The 23,547-nt window shown below is 43.0% G+C and overlaps 1 protein-coding gene across 2 annotated transcripts; it reads right to left on the reverse strand.

Annotated features, from left to right (window-relative positions):
- Nucleotides 1-945: 945 nt before the first annotated feature.
- cd109 (CD109 molecule) lies at nucleotides 946-23,040 on the reverse strand. Of its 2 annotated transcripts, none has more exons than XM_029677219.2 (33): nucleotides 22,925-23,040; nucleotides 22,575-22,744; nucleotides 22,341-22,369; nucleotides 21,620-21,859; nucleotides 21,346-21,471; nucleotides 20,868-20,907; nucleotides 19,205-19,286; nucleotides 18,900-18,993; nucleotides 18,616-18,754; nucleotides 18,372-18,481; nucleotides 17,710-17,988; nucleotides 17,451-17,552; nucleotides 17,142-17,204; nucleotides 16,844-17,020; nucleotides 16,488-16,640; nucleotides 14,997-15,074; nucleotides 14,802-14,871; nucleotides 14,586-14,700; nucleotides 14,278-14,395; nucleotides 13,567-13,680; nucleotides 12,061-12,279; nucleotides 11,691-11,832; nucleotides 10,795-10,971; nucleotides 10,626-10,707; nucleotides 10,256-10,484; nucleotides 9,979-10,150; nucleotides 8,010-8,200; nucleotides 6,960-7,115; nucleotides 6,758-6,823; nucleotides 4,272-4,405; nucleotides 3,914-4,070; nucleotides 1,845-1,947; nucleotides 946-1,740 (listed from the first exon to the last, which is right to left on the reverse strand). In XM_029677219.2, exons 1-33 carry the CDS (start codon nucleotides 23,020-23,022, stop codon nucleotides 1,544-1,546), a joined length of 4,422 nt encoding a protein of 1,473 aa, XP_029533079.2. In that variant the 5' UTR covers nucleotides 23,023-23,040; the 3' UTR covers nucleotides 946-1,543. The 2 variants fall into 2 exon arrangements, with proteins under 2 accessions (XP_029533079.2, XP_029533078.2); XM_029677218.2 differs by having other exon boundaries at nucleotides 14,586-14,703.
- Between the last annotated feature and the right edge of the window lie 507 nt (nucleotides 23,041-23,547).

Here is a 23,547-nt window from a genome sequence, read left to right on the forward strand (position 1 = left end):
TCCTGAGTTTATAAGAGTGGATATTGACTGCCGCACGAGCATGCTTTTGCGGCACAGTCGATAGCGCGCCAGACCTCGGGCTAGAAGGCCGAGGTGTTCGAAACCTGCTCCCTGCTGTTTCATTACAATACTGTGAAATTACGATAATGATGTTAACGCCCTTTTTTTAATGTAAGAGCTGTTTGAAGAGACTGCCTGAAATTTCAGCTTGTTTTGCATGGGTCGGGTTTTGGACCACCTGGCTACATCAACAGGTGGTATAAATTAATAGGCCAATAACCAAGAGAGTTCACCCTCCCTCTGCCAATAACAGCTAGTTTTCAGGTTACATATCCCTCAAATTAGGCTCCTCAAATTAGGCCCCTAGGTCACTCAGACCACTCCCAGAAGAGTCCTAGCAAAATTCTTGCTTGATAAATAGCTTTTTGCTAAAAAGCATTTTTTTTTAAACAATTTTAATTTAAAACAATCACAGTAAGGTACTTAAGTGTTACCCAGAAATGATTTGATATTGAGATCAAAACAGCTGCATTGGATCTTTAAAACACCACTCTTTCTGCAATGGGTAATTAATTCCCAGAGAGTAGGTCTGCATGAGAGGCTGAGAGTGTTGTGAACTATTTGTTGTCTGATCTGTTCTGCCGTTTCCAGTCGCCAGCCACTTGAGTATATACAGGTGTAGGATCTTAAATTGACCAGTTTGTCACAGCAGGAAAATAATCCTGCAGCAACAGGAAATGTGAATTATTGTGTGGATTATAATGAATAGATATTTTTGTAGAGGTTGATACATTTTTAGTTAGGGCAAATCAAGTCTGACATGTTTAAGTGGAAATTACAAACTTTAGAAGACTTTTTAAACCTTGAACATACTAAACATTTTAATTTCCCACTGTGCAGAACATTTCCTGCAACAACAGGGTGATACAATTAAGATCCTACACCTGTATTACTAAAGTGCTCTCAACTCCTCTCAGGTCAGTCAGTCTACTCTCAGAGAAGGGTGTCTTTCTCTTTATTCAACAGACTTTATATTACATCATACCCAACATATGAAGACATATCAGATTGTGACAGTCAGTCATTATATTAATTGTGAAATACTATATTGTACTTTTCATTAATGCCTTAAAAGTGATGAAGAATTAATTCAAATAAAGAAGAATTCAAATAGAAGAACAAGAAGAATTCAAATAAATGCATAATATGCCTGTAATTTGTATTTATCTGTTATTTTTACCAGGTAAGTCGACTGAGAACACATTCTCATTCACAGCAACGACCTGGGTAATGTTCTGCGCTCTGGTACCTCTATTTATATTTCACTTAAAAGTCCAATAAAAAATTCTAAACAGTATTTACAAACATTCCAGTGCATGACTGAGATGCCTAAGACAAAATATACTGCAGAGCGAGATTTAATAAAACCTTGATTGAAAAAAAAAATACCTCACACTTCCCCAACCTATTCAGTAAAATCACAGTTTCCACTTATTTATTATTAAACAACCTAAATGGTATAAAAAGTCTATACAGATCTATTTTACAAGCTGCAGGCCGCCAGGAGGACAAGGAGAGAACAGGCAAGAGTGGCCACATGGTGGCAATGGTGGGAGACAGATACACTGTTAGACACATAGGCCATCTGTCCTTTACACTGGCTGCAGTCTTCCCCACAGAATGAGCAGGCGTCCATGTCATGCCTCCAATAGGACTGGTATGTCCTCACCATCTTCCTCCCTTGGTATGAGACAAGAAAGGAAACAATTAGTTTACAGGCACAAATCCACCAAGTAATCTCATGCCTCATTTTGAATGTGTGTCGAAACTTAAGTATTGTTTACTGGGCTCGTAGTAATCATAGATGAGAACCGTTGCATCCTGGACGTTGGCAACCTTGAAGTCCATAACTAGAGGGATTTGCACACACATCTCCTCTGTCGTCACCTGAGAGTCAACGTGAGAAATAAAACGAGAGTTGGTTTCCCTGCTGAACAGTGAACTTGAGGTCATGTAACGCAAGTTTTGACTTCTGACTAATGTTTCCAAGGCCTCCATATCTATAATGAGTACCTATGACAACAATTGTGTACTCAAGAGTTTCAAGATCTATCTCAATGAGGGATATGTTTCCTCCTCGCCATTGTCTGAACGAGAATGCCACAGGGTATATCCTATTGACGGTCTTGTTACATGAACCAGTAGACATGCCACACAGTACAGTAGTAGAAGACACACCTCACACCACACATAGACAAACAGAACCACACGGAGGGGAAGAGGTGAGGATATATACAGGGCATTTGGAGAGTACTCAGACCACTTCCCTTTTTCCACATTTTGTTACGTTACAGCTTTATTCTAAAAATAGATTTTCTTTGTATTCCCCTCATCAATCTACACAGAGTACCTCTACAAAGCAAAAAAACGTTTTTTAGAAATTCTTCCAAATGTATTAAAAATAAAAAACAGAAATGCCTTATTTATGTATGTGTTTAAGTATTCAGACCCTTTGCTGTGAGACTCTAAATTGAGATCAGGTGCATCCTGTTTCCATTGATCATCCTTGAGATGTTTCTACAACTTGATTGGAGTCCACTTGTGGTAAATTCAATTGATTGGACATGATTTGGAAAGGCACATACCTGTCTATATAATGTCCCACAGTTGACAGTGCATGCCAGAGCAAAAACCATGGCAAGAGTTCGAAGAGCTCCGAGACAGGAGCTGTAGAGCTCCGAGACAGGATTGTGTCGAGGCACAGATCTTGGGAAGGGTACCAAAAAAATTCTGCAACATTGAAGGTCCCCAAGAACACAGTGGCCTCCATCAATATTAAATGGAAGAAGTTTGGAACCACCAAGACTCTTCCTAGACTTGACGGCCCAGCCAAACTGAGCAATTGGGGGAGGTGACCAAAAACCCAATGGTCACTCTGACAGAGCTCCAGAGTTTCTCTGTGGAGATGGGAGAACCTTCCAGAAGGACAATCATCTCTGCAGCACTCCACCAATCAGGCCTTAATGTGGACAGACGGAAGCCACTCCTCAGTAAAAGGCACATGACAGCCCGATTGGAGTTTGCTAAAAGGCACCTAAAGGACTCTCAAACCATGAGAAACAAGATTCTCTGGTCTGATGAAACCAAGATTGAACTCTTCAGCCTGAATGCCAAGCATCACATCGGGAGGAAACCTGGCACCATCCCTACGGTGAAGCATGGTGGTGGCAGCATCATGCTGTGGGGATGTTTTTCAATGGCAGGGATTGGGAGACTAGTCATGATCGAGGGAAAGATGAACGGAGCAATGTACAGAGAAATTTTTGATGAAAACCTGCTCCAGAGCACTCAGGACCTCAGACTGGGGTGAAGGTTCACCTTCCAACAGTACAACGACTCTAAGTACACAGCCAAGGCAACACAAGAGGGACTTTGGGACAAGTCTCTGAATGTCCTTGAGTAGCCCAGCCAGAGCCCGGACTTGAACTCGATCTAACATCTCTGGAGAGGCCTGAAAATAGCTGTGCGGCGACACTCCCCATCCAACCTGACAGAGCTTGAGAGGATCTGCAGAGAAGAATGGGAGAAACTCCCCAAATACAGGTGTGCCAAGCTTGTAGCATCATACCAAAGAAGACAAGGCTGTAATCACTGCCAAATGTGCTTGAACAAAGTACTGAGTAAGGGTCAGAATACTTATGTAAACGTGATATTTATTTATTTTTTATTTAGCAAAAATGTTTGTTTTTTAAAACAGCTTTTACTTTGTCATTATGGGGTATTGGGTGTATGAGGGAGGAAAAAACTATGTAATACATTTTAGAATAAGGCGGTAGGTAACGTAACAAAATGTGGAAAAAGTAAAGGGGTCTGAATACCTTCCGAATTATATATATATAATAGTAACACTTACAGAGTCCAGGTAGAGGATGACTTTCCCCGGAGGCGTTTCCACTCTCCGAACCAGATCGTTGGTCTCGATGCCATCCTGAGCCAAGATGAAGCCACTGAGAAGGCCCACGTCTAGAATGGCCATGCCAGTCTGGTTAATGCCTTGGCCCTCCAACAGACTGGAGGAGAAAAATACATAAATAGCTGTCTCAAACGTGGCAGGTATTAAACCTTTAGTAGCATACTGGCACGTCAGACCATGTGGTCCTTTCCAATATCTGTCTTATTTAACAGCAGGCGATTGAAAAACAGAGTTGTCTCTCTTGTTTTTCATTTTTAAGTTGTAAATGTGTGTTACCAAGCCAGACCCTAACCCTTACCTTGTGCAAATGTAAAGATGGATGTAGTACATGTTAGTGTCAAACAACTCTATGTGCAAATCAAAAGCCTCCTGTGCAGTGTCTCTCCATTTCCGTGACAACCCTCTGCTCTCTAAATTGTAAAACACATTCATCTAGAGCGAGAGAGAGAGAGAGAGAGACAGAGAGCGAGAGAAAGAGAAAGAGAGAGAGAAAGAGAGAGAGACAGAGAGAGAGAGAGAGACAGAGAGACAGAGAGAGAGAGAGAGAGAGAAAGAGAAAGAGAGAGAGAGAGAGAGAGAGAGAGAGAGAGAGAGAGAGAGAGACAGAGAAACAGAGACAGAGAGACAGAGAGACGAGAGAGAGAGAGCGAGAGAGAGAGAGACAGAGAGCGAGAGAGAGAGACAGAGAGCGAGAGAAAGAGAGAGAGAAAGAGAGAGAGACAGAGAGAGAGACAGAGACAGAGAGAGCGAGAGAGAGAAAGAGAGACAGAGAGAGAGACAGAGAGAGAGACAGAGACAGAGAGAGACAGAGACAGAGAGAGACAGAGACAGAGAGAGAGAGAGAGAGAGAGAGAGAGAGAAACAAATCATTTGAGAGATATAAATAAAGGACAGGAAAAGCAAAACAATTTACAGGCAAGTTTCATTTCCATTGTTTAACTGACAGACAGATTGTTTTCTTCAAAATGACTACGGGCTGATTTATTGCAGCCCGTTCACACAGGGATGAAAACAGGTCAAGAAGACTGAGACTAAAGGCCACTTTCCAGCAGGAGGCTCCACCATAAACTCCCTGGGACACAATCAGACAGTGTCAGCATGAAATAGTTGTACTCAATAACATGGCAAAGTGGACATTTTTACTATATATTTTGGTTATTTCTTATCCTTTTGATATGAGTTTAGTCATTGGTATGATGCAGGAGGCTGTGTAATCATTCATAGCAGTTGAGCTAGCTAAAGCTAACTCTCTCTCCTCTGCTCTCATCCTTCTAGACCTATCGGCTGCCTTCGATACTGTGAACCATCAGATCCTCCTCTCCACCCTCTCCGAGTTGGGCATCTCCGGCGCGGCCCACGCTTGGATTGCGTCCTACCTGACAGGTCGCTCCTACCAGGTGGCGTGGCGAGAATCTGTCTCCTCACCACGTGCTCTCACCACTGGTGTCCCCCAGGGCTCTGTTCTAGGCCCTCTCCTATTCTCGCTATACACCAAGTCACTTGGCTCTGTCATAACCTCACATGGTCTCTCCTATCATTGCTATGCAGACGACACACAATTAATCTTCTCCTTTCCCCTTCTGATGACCAGGTGGCGAATCGCATCTCTGCATGTCTGGCAGACATATCAGTGTGGATGACGGATCACCACCTCAAGCTGAACCTCGGCAAGACGGAGCTGCTCTTCCTCCCGGGGAAGGACTGCCCGTTCCATGATCTCGCCATCACGGTTGACAACTCCATCGTGTCCTCCTCCCAGAGCGCTAAGAACCTTGGCGTGATCCTGGACAACACCCTGTCGTTCTCAACTAACATCAAGGCGGTGGCCCGTTCCTGTAGGTTCATGCTCTACAACATCCGCAGAGTACGACCCTGCCTCACACAGGAAGCGGCGCAGGTCCTAATCCAGGCACTTGTCATCTCCCGTCTGGATTACTGCAACTCGCTGTTGGCTGGGCTCCCTGCCTGTGCCATTAAACCCCTACAACTCATCCAGAACGCCGCAGCCCGTCTGGTGTTCAACCTTCCCAAGTTCTCTCACGTCACCCCGCTCCTCCGCTCTCTCCACTGGCTTCCAGTTGAAGCTCGCATCCGCTACAAGACCATGGTGCTTGCCTACGGAGCTGTGAGGGGAACGGCACCTCAGTACCTCCAGGCTCTGATCAGGCCCTACACCCAAACAAGGGCACTGCGTTCATCCACCTCTGGCCTGCTCGCCTCCCTACCACTGAGGAAGTACAGTTCCCGCTCAGCCCAGTCAAAACTGTTCGCTGCTCTGGCCCCCCAATGGTGGAACAAACTCCCTCACGACGCCAGGACAGCGGAGTCAATCACCACCTTCCGGAGACACCTGAAACCCCACCTCTTTAAGGAATACCTAGGATAGGATAAAGTAATCCTTCTCACCCCCCTTAAAATATTTAGATGCACTATTGTAAAGTGGCTGTTCCACTGGATGTCATAAGGTGAATGCACCAATTTGTAAGTCGCTCTGGATAAGAGCGTCTGCTAAATGACTTAAATGTAAATGTAAATGTTGATAATTACAATGTTCTAGGCACTGGCAACCTCTATGTCATGGGGTTCATGTGAATACTACAATAGCCCAGCAAGGGTGGCTTAGCGTTTGTCTGTAATGTCATGTAATCTCTTACTGACGCAACATTGCTCGGCATGGTGGGGTTACTATTATGATCATAAAACCAGGGTGACAGGTTTTCATTATTGAGATTGATGGAAATTGCTGGCAGACGTGACATCAAGTACATTTAGGATTATCGGTACCTGAAACAGAGCGAATCCTTGGCCCGTGGCAGAAACCTTTAAGCGTACCTCTCTGCCTGTCTCGATCTGAAATGTAAATCACAGCAATCAGTTGCAACATCATCACTAAGGTGTCACCAACCTGGAGAATCATGCGCTGCTTTGTTCTTTATCGGTAGACAGTTTTTAGATATTTATTTGAATGGGGATATTTTTATTTTACCTCTTGGCTTTGGTATAGCAAATAGTTGGTGTAGTTGATGTGGAAGCTGGCCACTGTGGTTGAGGGTGCTGTGTTGACTGTAATGTGGAGATTGATGAGTTGAGACCCACTGTAGGCTGCATACTCAGACAAGGCCTGCAGGGCTATCACTGTATCCTGAGGAGAGAAAGGGACAATAAAGCAGCTAGACTCCGGTTGAGTCCCAAATGGTACACTATTCCCTATATAGGGCACTACGTTTGAACAGGGCCCTAGAGCCCTGGTCAAAAATAGTGCATTATGAAGGGGAATAGGGTACCATTTTGGACAGCCCTAGACTTAATTTCCAAATGTGGAGGCAAGAAGAGGCCATTTTCGGGAAAAACCCTTTCAATAAATGAATGCCAATTCCCACAGAATGAAACCAATATCTGTTTTTTGCTTTGGATGTTGTTTGAGTGTCTGAGCACGAACTGGGCTGCTTACAATAACTTTTATTTTAGCCCAGCCAGCCAAAGACAGTCTCCCTAACGATTTGACACAGACAGAGCAGCTGTTCCCTCTTCCCCATTGGTTATTATTATCCTCTCTCCAGCTCTACGGGTAGCTGCATGCCAGCTCAATATAGCCTGTTGATCCTTACTCCTATCTTCACTGTGTATCTCTTGTAAGCCCTTGGGCCCCTAATATCCTGTTATACCCTAACTCTGTCCGTGGTGGGACTTTGGGTAAAGTGGTCCATTTTATCACAACGTGCCTCACAGTACTTGAGGGACTTCATTTCAATCCCTGTGACTGACACAGAACAGGCTCCATAGACACTAAACTAGAGGATTGTTCTTTTGGGTTTTGTGAATGTTCCTTTTGGTTATATTCAGTGAAACTGGAATAAAGTATGTTCTGAGCCAACTTAACTGATCTGGACTCAGAGATTGACTCTTTAAATGCTTCTATTCTGACCAAGTCTAACAGATCTGGGTTTCGTCACTGACCCACAGTGACCCTTGAAATGCATATGTTCTGAACCAGCCTTGCTGATATGGGATCAGAGACTGACCCTTCCTTCCTTACCTGTGTGGAGCTGTATCCTCCCAAGTAATTCCTCTGCTGGCTGAGCCACTTCATGAGGCTGAAGCCCTCCTCCAGCCTGGATAGCTTGTGGAGGGAGAGCAGCAGGTAGGCAGCCATTTCGATGTCTGCGGAGCGCGGCTGCCATGACTCAGAAAGCCCTATGCCTGATGAACTCCAGGATGGAACACTGTCTGCAAACAGAGGAAGTAATGGTTGGAAACACAAATGAACTACATCAACATTTAGAAGACAAGGCTTGCGCTGTACAGTTGAAGTCGGAGGTTTACAGACACTTAGGTTGGAGTCATTAAAACTCATTTTTCAACCACTCCACAAATTTCTTGTTAAGAAACTATTGTTTTGGCAAGTCGGTTAGAACATCTACTTTGTGCATGACACAAGTAATTTTTCCAACAATTGTTTACAGACAGATTATTTCACTTATAATTCACTGTATCACAATTCTAGTGGGTCAGAAGATTACATGCATAAAGTTGACTGTGCCTTTAAACAGCTTGGAAAATTCCAGAAAATGACATCATGGCTTTAGAAGCTTCTGATAGGCTAATTGACATCATTTGAGTCAATTGGAGGTGTACCTGTGGATGTATTTCAAGGCCTACCTTCAAACTAAGTGCCTCTTTGCTTGACATCATGGGAAAATCAAAAGAAATCAGCCAAGACCTCATCCTTGGGAGCAATTTCCAAACGCCTGAAGTTACCACGTTCATCTGTACAAACAATAGTACGCAAGTATAAACCCCATGGGACCACGCAGCCATCATACCGCTCAGGAAGGAGACGCGTTCTTGTCTTCTAATCCCAGAACAACAGCAAAGGACCTTGTGAAGATGCTAGAGGAAACAGGTACAAAAGTATCTATATCCACAGTAAAACAAGTCCTATGGCTGCATAACCTGAAACGCTGCTCAGCAAGGAAGAAGCCACTGCTCCAAAACCGCAATAAAAAATCCAGACAACGGTTTGCAACTGCACATGGGGACAAAGATCGTACTTTTTGGAGAAATGTCCTCTGGTCTGATGAGACAAAAATAGAACTGTTTGGCCATAATGACCATCGTTATGTTTGGAGGCAAAAGGGGGAGGCTTGCAAGCCGAAGAACACCATAACAACCGTGAAGCACGGGGGTGACAGCATCATGTTGTGAGGGTGCTTCGCTGCAGGAGTGACTGGTGCACTTCACAAAATAGATGGCATCATGAGGCAGGAAAATTATGTGGATATATTGAAGCAACATTTCAAGACATCAGTCAAGAAGTTAAAGCTTGGTCACAAATGTGTCTTCCAAATGGACAATGACTCCAAGCATACTTCCAAAATTGTGGCAAAATGGCTTAAGGACAACAAAGTCAAGGTATTGGAGTGGCCATCACAAAGCCCTGACATCAATTCTACACTAAATTCGTGGACAGACCTGAAAAAGCGTGTGCGAGCAAGGAAGCCTACAAACCTGACTCAGTTACATCAGCTCTGCCAGGAGGAATGGGCCAAAGTTCACCCAACTTCTTGTGGGAGGCTATCCGAAATGTTTGACCCAAGTTAAACAATTTAAAGCCAATGCTACCAAATACTAATTGAGTGTATTTAAACTTCTGACCCACTGGGAATGGAAATAAAACCTGAAGTAAATCATTCTCTCTACTATTATTCTGACATTTCACATTCTTAAAATAAAGTGGTGATCGTAACTGACCAAAGACAGGGAATTTTTACTCTGATTAAATGTCAAAAACCGAGTTTAAATGTATTTGGCTAAGGTGTATGTAAACTTCCGACTTCAACTGTATATAGAATAACATACTATTAAACATGCAGAAATCAAGAAAGTTTAATCAAGAAATAACAATTGTGTGTTTTCTAAATTCCTCTTGAAATGTTTTTAGATGTAACCAGCACCTTAGTAAAGAGGTGTCTCATCCATCCCCATCCAACTCCCCAAGTGTTTACCCTTCATCTCTGCTCGTCCCATCAACTGTGCCAGCGCTCGTTCTGCACTCTCGCTGTTGGCCAGGGTCAGAGCGTAGGTGGTCAGACACAGGCTGTAGTTACTGGAGATGCCTAACGCAAGCCTGGTCTCCAAAAACACCAGGGCCCCGGAAACCTGGCTCGCATACATGTTCTGAATAATAGAAACAGAGAAAACGTCAACCACAGAGATTTAACAGGCTCAGATTTAACAAACCAAATAGTGTAGCACAGAATCTAATGGTAGCATGACTCCCACCTTGTAGATGTCATCCTCCAGTAGAGCCATGAGAACGTAGGCTGTGAGAGATACAGGGCCATCCAGGCCTCCCTGGAGCTCAGTGTGAATGACCCGGCCGGGCTCCAAGAAGGCCCCATCATTCCCCTGCTGGGCCCCCAACCAGGCAGCAGTTCTGACCAGCACTCTGTCATCAATGGAGATGAAGGGCCTCGCCTGCAGGAAGCACTTCAGTACGAACGCAGAGAGCCTTCAGAGAGAAAACATGGATACAGGGTTACAGACGAACAGAACAGAACCGGACGGACGGACGGACGGACGGACGGACGGACGGACGGACGGACAGACAGACAGACAGACAGACAGACAGACAGACGCCAAGTTTTCTCACCATGTGCTTCCAGAGTAGTCACTATCCCCAAAAGCACTGAAGGAACCGTCATCTCTCTGGTAAGACAGTTCACGTTCATAACCTACATGGATAAGGGACAAAAAGGTTGAACTATTCATCTTCATCATACAAATTTCCGCACAATGGAATGAGTTGGTATTATTAGCACCTTTCATCATGTAAGACGTGGCTTTAATCAAGGTATCGTGGTCAGCTTGTCCAGACGCGGTCAGATACTGGATGACATATATGTTGGGAGCAAAGTGGATCATGTTCTGCTCCCCGCAACCAGAAGGCATCTGGATGAGGGACTCCAGGCCCGTGATGGACGGTCCAAGGATGTCACCTTCTCCACCAAGAAGGAAAATGAAGAAAAGACGACAGAAACCAGAGAGAAATCATGAGAAATGACATCTTGGTCTAACTCTCACAATGCATCCCCAGACTGAGACAGCTCATCCCAAAGAATTAGGAATTAGAACACTAACAATTGAATAAGATCTCTATGGCCTGTCAACATCCAAAGGAGCCCACGTGGTGACAACTTAACAAGTTAAAAAAAATTTTAAAAAGGGCTTTCTTTTAATATGGTGACAAACAATTAGTCAAACAAGTAACAACCAGACTTGCTCTTCCCTGACATATTTACAAGATTTGCCACTTAAAACAGCAAGCATGTTTACCGGACAACGAACACAAGCATCCAAAGTAGGCTGCTAGATTGACAGGTTGACTAGAGTGACAGCACTCTTTTAGGATTCCATTCTCCGAAGGGTAAGAAAACACTCACACAGCTGCTGACCATAAAAAGAGAACGAAACATTGCCAAACATGTCCTTATTTTCCACAGAAATCTATGATTCAACGTGTTCAAGGCTTTGTCTTCGCTTGACATTCTTTCTCTGTGTTTTCAAAGTGTTCGCTTCAACATTTTATAGGGGTAAAGTGGTGATAAAAAGGTCTAATATATTGTGACCGTGCTCGTTATAAGACCATCGAAAATGAGTTTTTGGTCACTAGCTTGTGACTGGAGTGGAAGAGGCCAAGCTGGATGTGTTTACGTACCGACTGCAGTCACTTGTGCTCGCTGACTGCCCTCCACAACATCTGTGGGGAAGGTAAACGCCACTTCCCTGGAAAGCATTTTCTCTGACCCCACCAGCTCCAGAAACATGGTCTTCGAAAAAGACTGCTCAAGTCCTTCAGGCTACCAAAACAACATGGACGAAAAATTATTACGCACAAAGGAACAATACTATGCAATACAACCTGGGTGAGACTGAAAAGTCCTTTGAAGAAGTTTAACAAGAATGAGATGTGTGTGTTTGAGCTGAAATAACTAACACATTCATTTGATACTCCAATTAGGAGAAAAATGAATTGCTTTCGCTGACTTGTACGTTCATCAAAGTAAAGTGAAACTTGTGACCTGTACCTTGACCAGAACCATCCGGCGGACGGCGTCAGAGGCCACAGACGATTTGGCTTCGACTGAGATTGGGATCTCCCCCAGGGCCAGTGGCCTGATGGGAAATAAAACAGAGGTCCCATTCTGACTCCCCACAGACACAGTACGTGTACTGGCCATAGAGAGCTCCTCATTGTCAGGGAAGACAAACTCGAACGAGTCACTCTGGGAAACAATCACCATCACCTGGAAGTGGAGAATAAGAGCAAACAAAGAGAGAAAGGGAAGAAATGGAAGTCGCCCAGATCACATCACACGCTTCTCAAAAGACATGGAATGTATTTAGAGGTAAAACAAACGGTTCTTTACCCCCAGATGTTTGTCCCGTAACAATATTACAGATTAGAACTATGATAAATGAATTGTCTTGGGTCCTGCTCCACATAGAGGGGAGTGATATTCCTGGGATAGGTCCCTGTTGGATTAATAGGTACAATGCTTTGTTACCTCTAGCATATAAACATCCAAACTGGTTCATTCTTGTTCTGGCTGCAACTCCATTACAGGATTCTATTTGTAATTGTAAACTGGGTGGTTCGAGCCCTGAATGTTGATTGGCTGAAAGCCGTGGTATAGCAGACCTTATACAACGGGTATGATAAAACCTTTATTTTTACTGCTCTAATTACATTGGTAACCAGTTTTAACAGCTATATGGCACCTTGGGTGTTTGTGGTATATTTCCAATAAACCATAGCTAAGGGCTGTATCCAGGCACTCCGTGTTGCGTCGTGCTTAAGAACAGCCCTTAGCCGTGGTATATTGGCCATATAACCACACCCCCTCGGGCCTTACTGCTTAAATATGTTATGATGAATGTGTCAAAAAAGGAAATAAATACTGTTAGATGTACTATAGTCAGTGGTGGAAAAAGTACCTAATTATCATACTTGAGTAAAAGTAAAGATACCTTAAAAGAAACTGACTCAAGTAAAAGTGAAAGTCACCCAGTAAAATACTACTTGAGTAAAAGTCTAAAAGTATTTGCTTTGAAATGTACTTAAGTATCAAAAGTAAAAGTCTAAATCATTAAATATTTCTTAAACCAGACAACTTTTTAATTTACGGATAGACAGGGGCACAGTTCAACACTCAACATAATTTACAAACGAAGCATTTGTGTTTAGTGAGTCTGACAGATCAGAGACAGCAGGGATGACCAGGGATGTTCTCTTGATAAGTGCGTGAATTAGACCTTCAAAACGTTACGAGTACTTTTGGGTGTCAGGGAAAATGTAAGGAATAAAAAGTACATTATTTTCTTTAGGAATGCAGTGGAGTAAAAGTAAAAGTTGTCAAAAATATAAATAGTAAAGTAAGGCACAGATACCCCAAAAAACGACTTAAGTAGTTCTTTGAAGTATTTGTACTTAAGTACTTTACACCACTGACTGTAGTGAGAGATTCTCAATATCAAAGTGGCTATGCCAGAGACATCTGACAGGCACATTGATGCCAGACAGTGCAGCTCACCTCGAGATCCTGTTCGAGGTAGTTGAAGAGAGTGACCTCCACGACCAGCAGCTCTCCTCGGATGATGAAAGCAGGTAGATTCAAGGACAGAAAGAAGTCCTGGAACACTGTGAGCTGAAAACACAAGAGGGAGGGAGAGGAGAGGAGAGGAGAGGAGAGGAGAGGAGAGGAGAGGAGAGGAGAGGAGAGGAGAGGAGAGGAGAGGAGAGGAGAGGAGGGTATAGTAGAGTACAGTACAGTAGAGTACAGTACAGTAGAGTATCGTAGATGAAAGTAGAGTAGAAAATGGTAGAGAGTAGAGTAAAGTAGAGTCGAATAGAGTAGATGAAGGTAGAGTAAAGTAGAGTAGAGTATTGTAGATTAAAGTAGAGTAGAGAAGGGTAGAGTAGACAAAAGTAGAGTAAAGTAGAGTAGTGTAGAGTAGAGTACCGGAGATGAAAGTAGAGTAGTGTAGTGTAGAGTAGAGTATTGTATAAGAAAGTAGAGTAGTGTAGAGTATCGTACATGAAAGTAGAGTATCATAGAGTAAAGTAGAGTAGAGTAAAGTAGAGTAAGTCTATCTGGGAATGAACAATGACTTGTATGGCGCCAACAATGCAAATCAGGGCGTGTGTGAAGATATAGTACAGGAAAAGTTGGTAAATAAATATTGCATCGGCGCTATTAGAGTGTACAGCTTTTCCTTTTCTTCTAAAGGGTATAGTACAGTACCTTTGCAGGGGTCTCAATGATGCCTATGCCCAGATCAGCAGACATGACAAAGGCAGTGGCTACCCAGGTAGTAATGCTGTCTGGTAAAGTCAGAGGAAACTCAACTGTGGTAGAATCCCTGTGACCAAGATAATGAAATGCATGTTGTCAGTAAAAGTAGAATTAATGCACATTTAATTAAAGTGTGTGTGTCTGTGTGTGTGTGTGTGTGTGTGTGTGTGTGTGTGTGTGTGTTTGCGTGTGTGCGCGTGTGTGTGTGTGTGTGTGTGTGTGCCAGCGTATTATGGACCATGGTTCCTGTCCCTCACCCTGTGTTGGTGTCCAGCCACAGCCAGGTCTCAGGGAAGTCCCTGCGTTCCCGAGGCTCCTGCTCCTCCTGTTCCATATCATCCCCCTCATCTCCAAACAATTGGATTCCCTCCCCTGCTGTAGGGAACACGGGGGTCAATACAGCCAAGACAAATACTGCACATAGGCGTACTGGAATCACAATGTGCTTTGAGGGTCGTTATATCTGAGCTTACGAAATTGAGGTCTCAATTGCTCCCCCATCTTCTCCAACTTGGCATCTGTCAAAACCATGATGCCAGATGTCTGGGGATGTAGCAAACAATCACAAAGAGCATAAGAAACATGCACATTTTCCTAGGAATGTGATATACAGTATGTGTGATGGTGTTATGGCATCTGATATGCCTGTCAAGGTCACAGCTAGCCACCGTAAAGATGGAGTAGGGATCTCCCATTCTCATGTCGCCTGTCGTCTTTCTGCCGTACTCTGCCATCTCCTCCAGCACCTGAGAAAAAACACCTACTGTTACAACCTACACAGCACAACAAAACAGCCAAAGACAAAAATATAATGCATTGTTGGTCAGGTTCAAAACAGACAGTTCATAGTGACTTCGTTTACACTTGACCGATACTTGGGTGGGGGCAATAGAAAGTGATTCATAGGTGTACTTGCACGGGAAATTATATGTTAAATGGCCTACCTGGTTTAAATAAAGATGAAATAAATCAAATAAAAAAATGTGTGGTGCACATTAAAGTCAGACGATGAAAAGCTGTAGGGAATCACAAAACAACAAAAAGCTCCCCCCTTTAGTACGCCCGCGGATCAATTTCCAAATATCACCTGATCCATGAACTGTTGACAGGGGGGTGAGGGAGGACAGGAAAGGAAAGGAGGAGAGGATAGAAGAGGGTTGAAACAACAATAAAAACACTAAACAATATGGGTCTCAACTTACTGTTGAGAGTTAGAATAGTAGAATACACCAGGTGCAATTTAGAAATGTGGTTGTGCATCAGTAGCTTCTCTCATGTTATGTCAGTTACTGACAGTCACTCAATTAACCATGTCAGCTAACAATATTTTGATTGGTGTGTTAGTTTATCCAGCTATCTAAACTTGTATTAAAGTTGGCCGAATACCAACCGTGCATGTGCCCAGGGAACCTGACCTCCAGTGGGCCCCCATTGATTTTGTTTGTCCTTCTCACTCAGATGTAATATTAACATGGCATAAGTCATGGCAAAGTGTGTAGAATTGCAAGACATTAGCTTAAAAACAGCAAAAATGTCTGTAACCCATGGCAAAATGAGTAGAATTGCATTAAATGTGTTATACAGTTGCAAAATGTGTAGATTTGCAGTAAACTGACTTTAAAACTGCAACATTTTCTCTCTGCCCCATGGCAAAATGTGTAGGATTGCAGGAAATTTGCAGGAAAAATATATCTCCACCTTCAAGGCGGCAGGTAGCCTAGTGGTTAGAGCGTTGGGCCAGTAACTGAAAGATCGCTAGATCAAATCCCCGAGCTGACAAGGTAAAAATCCACTGTTCCTAGGCCGTCATTGTAAATAATAATTTGTTCTTAACTGATTTGCCAAGTTAAATAAAGGTTAAATAAAAAGATGGGGGCCAGTAAAATGTTTTGACTAGATGTGTGGGTAAATTCAGATTTTTTTGTGACCCCCACCCCCAACAAAGTTGCCCATCCCTGTGTCATCACTGGTACTATCTAGTCCAAGGTCACAGAATGGATCGCACTCTTTTGTGAAACAAACAATGTCTTTCAAAACAAGAAGTACATACAGTATCTGCTTACATGCATTTTCCTTATATTACTGAAATTCTGTGGCAGTCAAGTTCACGCATGTTTTTAGGTAGTTCTTTTTCCTTTTACAACATTGGTCTTCCTCACCATGTCCTTGGTGATGTCATTGTGTGAGTGGGGCCAGCGTGTTGCCTTATCCACCACCAGGATCCCCACCAGTGAACCGGGCTCAGCAACAGACACCTTGAGAGACACCTCATCAGCAGGCCTGGCCCTGTCCTCACTCCAGCTCAGAGACACCTGCCAGAGAGAGGTCACACCACGATATACAGCGGCAGAATATCACAGTCAGGATCATGAATGACTACACTGCTAGGTTAACTGCTACTTATTCCAACGATTTCAGTTGAGAGATTTGATGAAGGGCAGCGGGGGTCTCAATCTGCACCTTGAACTGGCGCAGCACTACAAATGTTCAAGGTTAAACAGCGGGTGGCAACTACCTTGTTTTTTAGATCTTGGGCGATGGGAACATGCAGTGCATCATTGAAGATCTCGCCATCTGAATGTACACAGTACACGACAATGCAGGCCAAGGGAGCCCAGGACTCCTGTGGGGTCAGGGTGAGGGAAGAAGAGCTGCCTCTTCCAGAAGACAGCACCTGTCCCCTGGACATCACCTGAAAACAGGGGAGACAAGAGAAGAATGCTGGACCTTTGGATACTAACTGATGAGATTAACATGAAGATCAATCTTTTAAGGTATCATTATAAGACAGGTAAACTGCTTGAGGTACTTACCAGGTAGTGAAACTCTTTCAATGGGAAATTGCTCTGCAGTGTCAACTGGAGCGGGACATCAACCTTCAGAAAATCAAAGTTTGGTTTATCACTTAGAGTAAATATATCACGAGGATCTCGCCATGTTGCTAGCATTTATGAAATGGTCCATTTTTAGCACAAGGTGCTCAAGCCTAAAGCATCTCACACATCTATGACATCTAGGGCCTCAGTCTCAGCATGACTTCCTTCAATCTCCTAGGAGGGACAAAGTCATTTGGTAACATGTATTTAATCACTGGATGTCTTAACCATCCCTGTGAGATTTACCTGTGGAGTTGAACGGGACTTCTGGATCTGCAGGTACAATTTACTGGGGGACTTGTAGCTGCTATAGACCTGTAGCATCTTATAGCCGTCCTTGAATGAAGCCTAAAAAATATTAAATATTATCACAAATGATCATATCTTTATTTTGACCACGTACTGCGGTACCTAACCCAGGTACAGTTCAATACAAAGAGAGATACTGTACATTGTTGGAAGTTGGCAGTGATTTTGAAACAGTCATTTTGAAATTGCCACTTACATCTACAGTGAGTGTTGCCACCTTATCTGAGAGCTGTATGTGAATGGGGATGACCCCGCCTGCAGGTACAGGTAAAACCATTGTCTGGACTGGTATCTCATCTGGCATTGGAGGGAGGCCAGGACCAGTAGAGTTCAGCAGCACACGAGGCAGCATTAACCCCAAGTCGTCCAACTTCCAGCTCCATGGACTGTGCCTTTGCTGTGTTACGGAGATTGTAACAGTCTCCCCCTGATCCTCTCGAGTCAGGGGCCACTTGTTGTACGTGGATATTTTCAGCTGCAAGAACAAGGGGTTTGTAACTAAACGTGTTTCAGGACATGACATCCATACTCCAAAGATCATTAATGACTTCTAATGTTTTCTGTGATGAGAATTGGAGTCGTACAGCATTCTGTAGCTCCTGGGTATGGCACAAACACTTACAGTAGTACGTTGGTTTCCATGGCATTGATATGAGGTAGTCTGAAACAATGATATGCCCTACTCATGCATCACTGATCACTCTGCATGAAAACAGGTGCAATAATACAAAACGTGAAAAAGCTACTTAACCTACTTTTGTCAGAGCTGCGCCGATATATTTGGTCATGGAAAGATGAACATTTATTTCCACACACACGCAACTGAACAATACTCTATAGACTTGTAATTTTGCTTACCTCAGCGGTAAAGTTCAAAGAGGGCTTTATATAGCTGGGGTATCCACGGAAGGCAAGGTCATATCTACATTTTACCACACCCACCTCCATAGTGCTGTGATAGGTCAGTCCTTAAAAATCAACACACAAAAGATTCTATAGATCAGTAACAGTCGACTCTGAATGAGAGCGTTATTCTTCATTCTCAATAAGAAATGAGTGTACAGAATCTAACTTATATGGTTTGAAATAACTGTATGATTACCTGTCAGGGACTCTGTGACATAAACTATGATGGTAAGAAACTCATCGTTCTCATAATCCTCATACATGTTGTCTGCAGATCGTTTATACATGACCTGGTAGTCAGGCACATCAAAAGAGAACTCCGTCGAGCCGTAAATCTGTATAAAAATGACAAACAATTAATCATCTTTTAGAGATCTCCACTTCAGGTTTCATGAATGTCATTCAAATGCCAACAGGATCCCTTATGTGATTCATAAGACTAAAACTACAAATTACATTTGGGAGGGGGGGCAAACGTACCTCTTTATAATCATCAGAACTCACACCGATGTCATGAAAACGATGCAAATAGGTTATGTTCATGTGACCTCGTACAGGCTTCCCATACATGTATCTGTGAGAGAGAGAGTAGATTACAATCCCTCTTGCTGCAGTGGGACCTTCAAATGATCGGAACCAAATAGTTTTGATTGAATTTTCAGTGTTATACACCATTTCGCGCCCAGCCCATATGGGCTTATAAGACACTATTTCTTCAAGTATGTGTGCACAAAACACATAGCCTTGTTCAAACCATAAGGTAAAACGTTATCAAACTGATTTACTTAGCAGTGACCACGCCCCTGAGAGTATCATCATGATGAAGGACACTGGGAGCCTCTATCCACACCTCAAACCTGGGCAGCACTGAAACAAACACAAAGAACATTCATTGAAATCGATTACAATCACACACAAACCTCAGCAAAAGCTTTCCAAATGTTTATTTTTATTCAAGATACACTACATGACCAAAAGTATTTGGAAACCTGCTCGTCGAAAATCTCATTCCAAAATCATGGGCATTGGTACCCCCTTTGCTGCTATAACAGCCTCCACTCTTCTGGGAAGGCTTTCCACTAGATGTTGGAACATTGCTGGGGGGACTTGCTTCCATTCAGCCATAAGATCATTAGTGAGGTCGGGTACTGATGTTGGGCATTTAGGCCTGGCTCGCAGTCGGTATTCCAAATCATCCCAAAGGTGTTTGATTGGGTTAAGGTCAGGGCTCTGTGCAGGCCAGTCAAGTTCTTTCACACCAATTTCGACAAACCATTTCCGTATGGACCTAGCTTTGTGCATGAGGGCATTTTCATGCTGAAACATGAAAGGGCATTCCCCAAACTCTTGCCACAAAGTTGGAAGTACAGAATCGTAGAGTGTCATTGTATGCTGTAGCATTAAGATTTCCCTTCACTGGAACTAGGGGGCCTAATCCGACCCATGAAAAACAACCCCAGACCATTATTCCTCCTCCACCAAACTTTACAGTTGGCACTATGCATTTGGGTAGGTAGCGTTCTCCTGGCATCCGCCAAACCCAGAATCATCTGTCGGACTGCCAGATGGTGAAGCGTGATTTATCACTCCCGAGAACGCATTTCCACTACTCGAGTCCAATGTTGCTGAGCTTTAGTCCACTCCAGCCAACGCTTGGCATTGCACATGGTGATCTTAGGCTTGTGTGCAGCTGCTTGGCCATGGAAACCCCTTTCATGAAGCTCCCGATGAATAGTTATTGTGCTGATGTTGCTTCCAGAGGCAGTTTGGAACTCGGTAGTGAGTCTTGCAACTGAGGACAGGCGATTTTTACACGTTAAGCGCTTCAGTACTCGGCGGTCCCGTTCTGTTAGCTTGTGTGGCCTTCCACTTCACGGCAGCCGTTGTTGCTCCTAAACATTTCCACTTCACAATAACAGCACTTACAGTTGACTGGGGCAGCTCTAGCAGGGCAGAAACTTGATGAACTGACTTGTTGGAAAGGTGGCATCCTATGACAGTGCCAGGTTGAAAGTCACTGAGCTCTTCAGTAAGGCCATTCTAATGCCAATGCTTGTCTGTTGAGATGGCATGGCTGTGGGCTCGAATCAGCAACGGGTGTGGCTGAATTAGCCAAATCCACTCATTTGAAGGGGTGACCACATACTTTTGTATATGTAGTGTATATTGAAGTACACAATAAGTAAATGCCATGTACCAATCTAAATGTACCTTATTGAATGTGTTTGGCTTATGTAAATGGGAAATGTATAGCTTATTAGCACTAGTTGAATGTCTGAGTAAATAGTTCAGCTTTAGTCATGTTCAAAATGAGAGAGCATCAGTGAGTATCCCCTGGTGGGTCATCTACCTTTGTTCTGAACAATATAGGGAGGAACCAGAACGTATGGAAAAGGTACAGGAGCCCTAAGTTTAACAATGATGTAACGTTGATGAAAGCGATCTTACCATAATGTTCCACGTTGAATTGGTTTTCACTCACAACTTCCTGCAAGACAGAGATAAAATGTGAGAGGTGACCACATTTCAGCACAATGAACTATGTACTGCTTGTTTCTAGCCCTCCTACAGGAAGACTTTTAAAATGTCTGGACAGTTTTGTTGTAGTTATCTACTCTCCCTTGATTAAAACAACATGAGGGAGGCTGTCTTTGTGTAATAGTTCGCAGAAGACACGTTTCAGTGAAGACACATTTTTTAAATAACACTCATTTATTATGAGTATTTAGTGTCAATTATTCCTGAAGATTTGCAGACAAAAAAACACATTCAAGCCCCAAGGCCATCTGTTAACGAGATGAAATATCGCCAAGATGAAATATATAGCCTGCATAACCCTGAAAAGCCTTAATAAAGCTATAATAACCACTCAATGTTTTGAGCAGCAAAACGTTAGCATAGTCCTTCAAATTGTAAGAGGACTTACATTGACAGAAGTCACAATGGTCCACTTGCCAAGGGATGGATTCTTAGACAGCTGAAACTCTTTGGACAGAACACCCAGAACACTGTCCAATGACAACCACTGCCGGATCATGTTTTCCTTAGGATCCTGGCTCACAGCGTTCATAAAAGGAAATGAGAATGATCAACTGGCCGTCATAGTTTCATATCTCAAGTTTCCATTCCATCCGCCTGCTATCACTTCCACACTGAATGTTCATACAATACCTACTTGACATGGTGACAGTAACACACACCTTAATGATAATATCTATCTTGCCCTTATATGGCTTGCCATCTGGGTAAATGGACACTGCCCGGATCTTCACAACCTGCCCAGGCCTGTAGTTGGCCTTGTCTGTCTGAATAAAAGTGGATGAGCTTTTGGGGTTAAAACTCAGGACCGTAGAGTTGGTGAACACCATATTGCCCATCCCGACATAGCCCTTGACCACCAACGTGTAGGGGTGGCAATAGCTCAGTTCACAGTCGGGGATCTGTAGAGGGGGGGGTAGCAGAATAGGTCAAAGGTCAAAGAGGGTCAGGAAGAAGAAGTATTCAAGTATTCTGACAGACACGAGTCAAGGCTAAGGTGCACTGTTATCTCAGACACAATGGTGGACGGTGATATTTCGAACGCGACTTACTTTGTCATGTTTGTGGTGGTTTATAATAACCCTCTTTTTAATGCTAGGAACCTCAGAGTTGAATATCAACACTGAAGAGGGAGTTTCTATGTGCCTGTGACCAACAATACTGTGATCAACAGCACATACTATAAAAATACTGTCTCAACTTTGAAAGGGGGAATTACAACTCAAGTAACCAAAATGGTAACAACATCACTGCCACTATAACATGTAAATGTGTATCTTCATTCATACCATGTATAGATGATAGGTTTGGCATCTAATTGCTACTTTTATTTCACGAATTGTTTTTATATTGTATAAGCATTTCAGAAAAATACATTCTTACCGGTGAAAGAACCAGCAGCTCAGTCGAACCTGTATGAAGAAAATGGCATAAATAAACAGGGATGTTTATCATCGACTGAGTCATAATCATAATTAGTTAAAGCACTGATAATCATATATCATTTTAGCGAAATGTCAAGGTTGCTGCTTGGCGTGTGAAACAAAATTCAAGCAAACATTTAGCGTATAAACAGTTATAGAAATATGAAAAGTTGAGTTTAAAATAATGTCTTACCTCCTTGAATTGTGGTTGTTTCTGTGACAACAGTATTATTACCATTAACAATCTCAGTAACGACTTGGACTTCCACCGCCTTGGTGAGGATAGTGACTGATAGTGTGAAGGGGACACCAGGCCCTAGGACCCTCGGAACAGAGATCAGGTATGAAGGGCTGGGGGCCATGCTGGGCATGAAAGAAAAGAGGATAGAGAACTTTGAAAATAAGGGAGGCAATTTATTTTTTTAATCCTCTATAACAACAAATATAGAGGATCTTCGATAATGAGCTTCGATAATGGAAAAAGTATAGGATTGCAAATACATTTGTCTAGAATACTTTTGAAGTGCCATTTTTTCCCCATACCTTGGTGTGTTCTGGGCTCCACTGAAAACAACAAATAATCCAAGAAATCCCAACACTTGAAACCACTCCATTTGCATTAACAACACACCAAAGTGCATCACTGATTAATGGAACCAAGTCCTTTCAGTGACAGTCTTCACACATGTTCAAAAGTAACTCCACCTACTCTGCCCCCAGAGAATACATATTATGCTCTCCACCAACCATATCAAAGGAAAAAAACACCTCACTTAAAACCTTTCTTTCCTAAAAAAAATTATTGTTCAATCAATATTTTTATGTTTGGAAATTTGTAGTTCAGTTACTGCAATTAGATGCATGTATTTTTTCCCTCATAGGCTACTTACCCAGGTATTCGTTTTTCATGGAGGAACAGCTAGCTACTGGTTTTTATATTGCCACCTAATGAATGCATTTTAATTGGATCGGACACTACTACAGTATCAAGCATAAGTCAGCCATCCATTTGCTTGTGAATTCACTATTGCAAAGTAATGGATTAATATCTAAACTTTCCCATACAAAACTTGATTAGATAGGTCACACACATCATCGAAATATCTTGTGTATTCTAGCCTGCTATTCCTCAGTCAAACGGAAGATGGCAGTAAATCAGTCAATGA

Source organism: Oncorhynchus nerka, linkage group LG13 (assembly GCF_034236695.1).
Source record: "Oncorhynchus nerka isolate Pitt River linkage group LG13, Oner_Uvic_2.0, whole genome shotgun sequence".
NCBI lineage: Eukaryota > Metazoa > Chordata > Actinopteri > Salmoniformes > Salmonidae > Oncorhynchus > Oncorhynchus nerka.

Bases quoted from the DNA above. Each gene is read 5' to 3' on its own strand.
- cd109 (XM_029677218.2), bottom strand. From the start codon at position 23,022: ATGCACTTTGGTGTGTTGTTAATGCAAATGGAGTGGTTTCAAGTGTTG. The intron at 18,755-18,899 runs GTACGTTTGCCC...ATTTTTATACAG, and splicing joins GTTCTGATGATTATAAAGAG to ATTTACGGCTCGACGGAGTT. The intron at 6,824-6,959 runs GTAAAATAAAAA...TTTACATTTCAG, and splicing joins TGCTATACCAAAGCCAAGAG to ATCGAGACAGGCAGAGAGGT.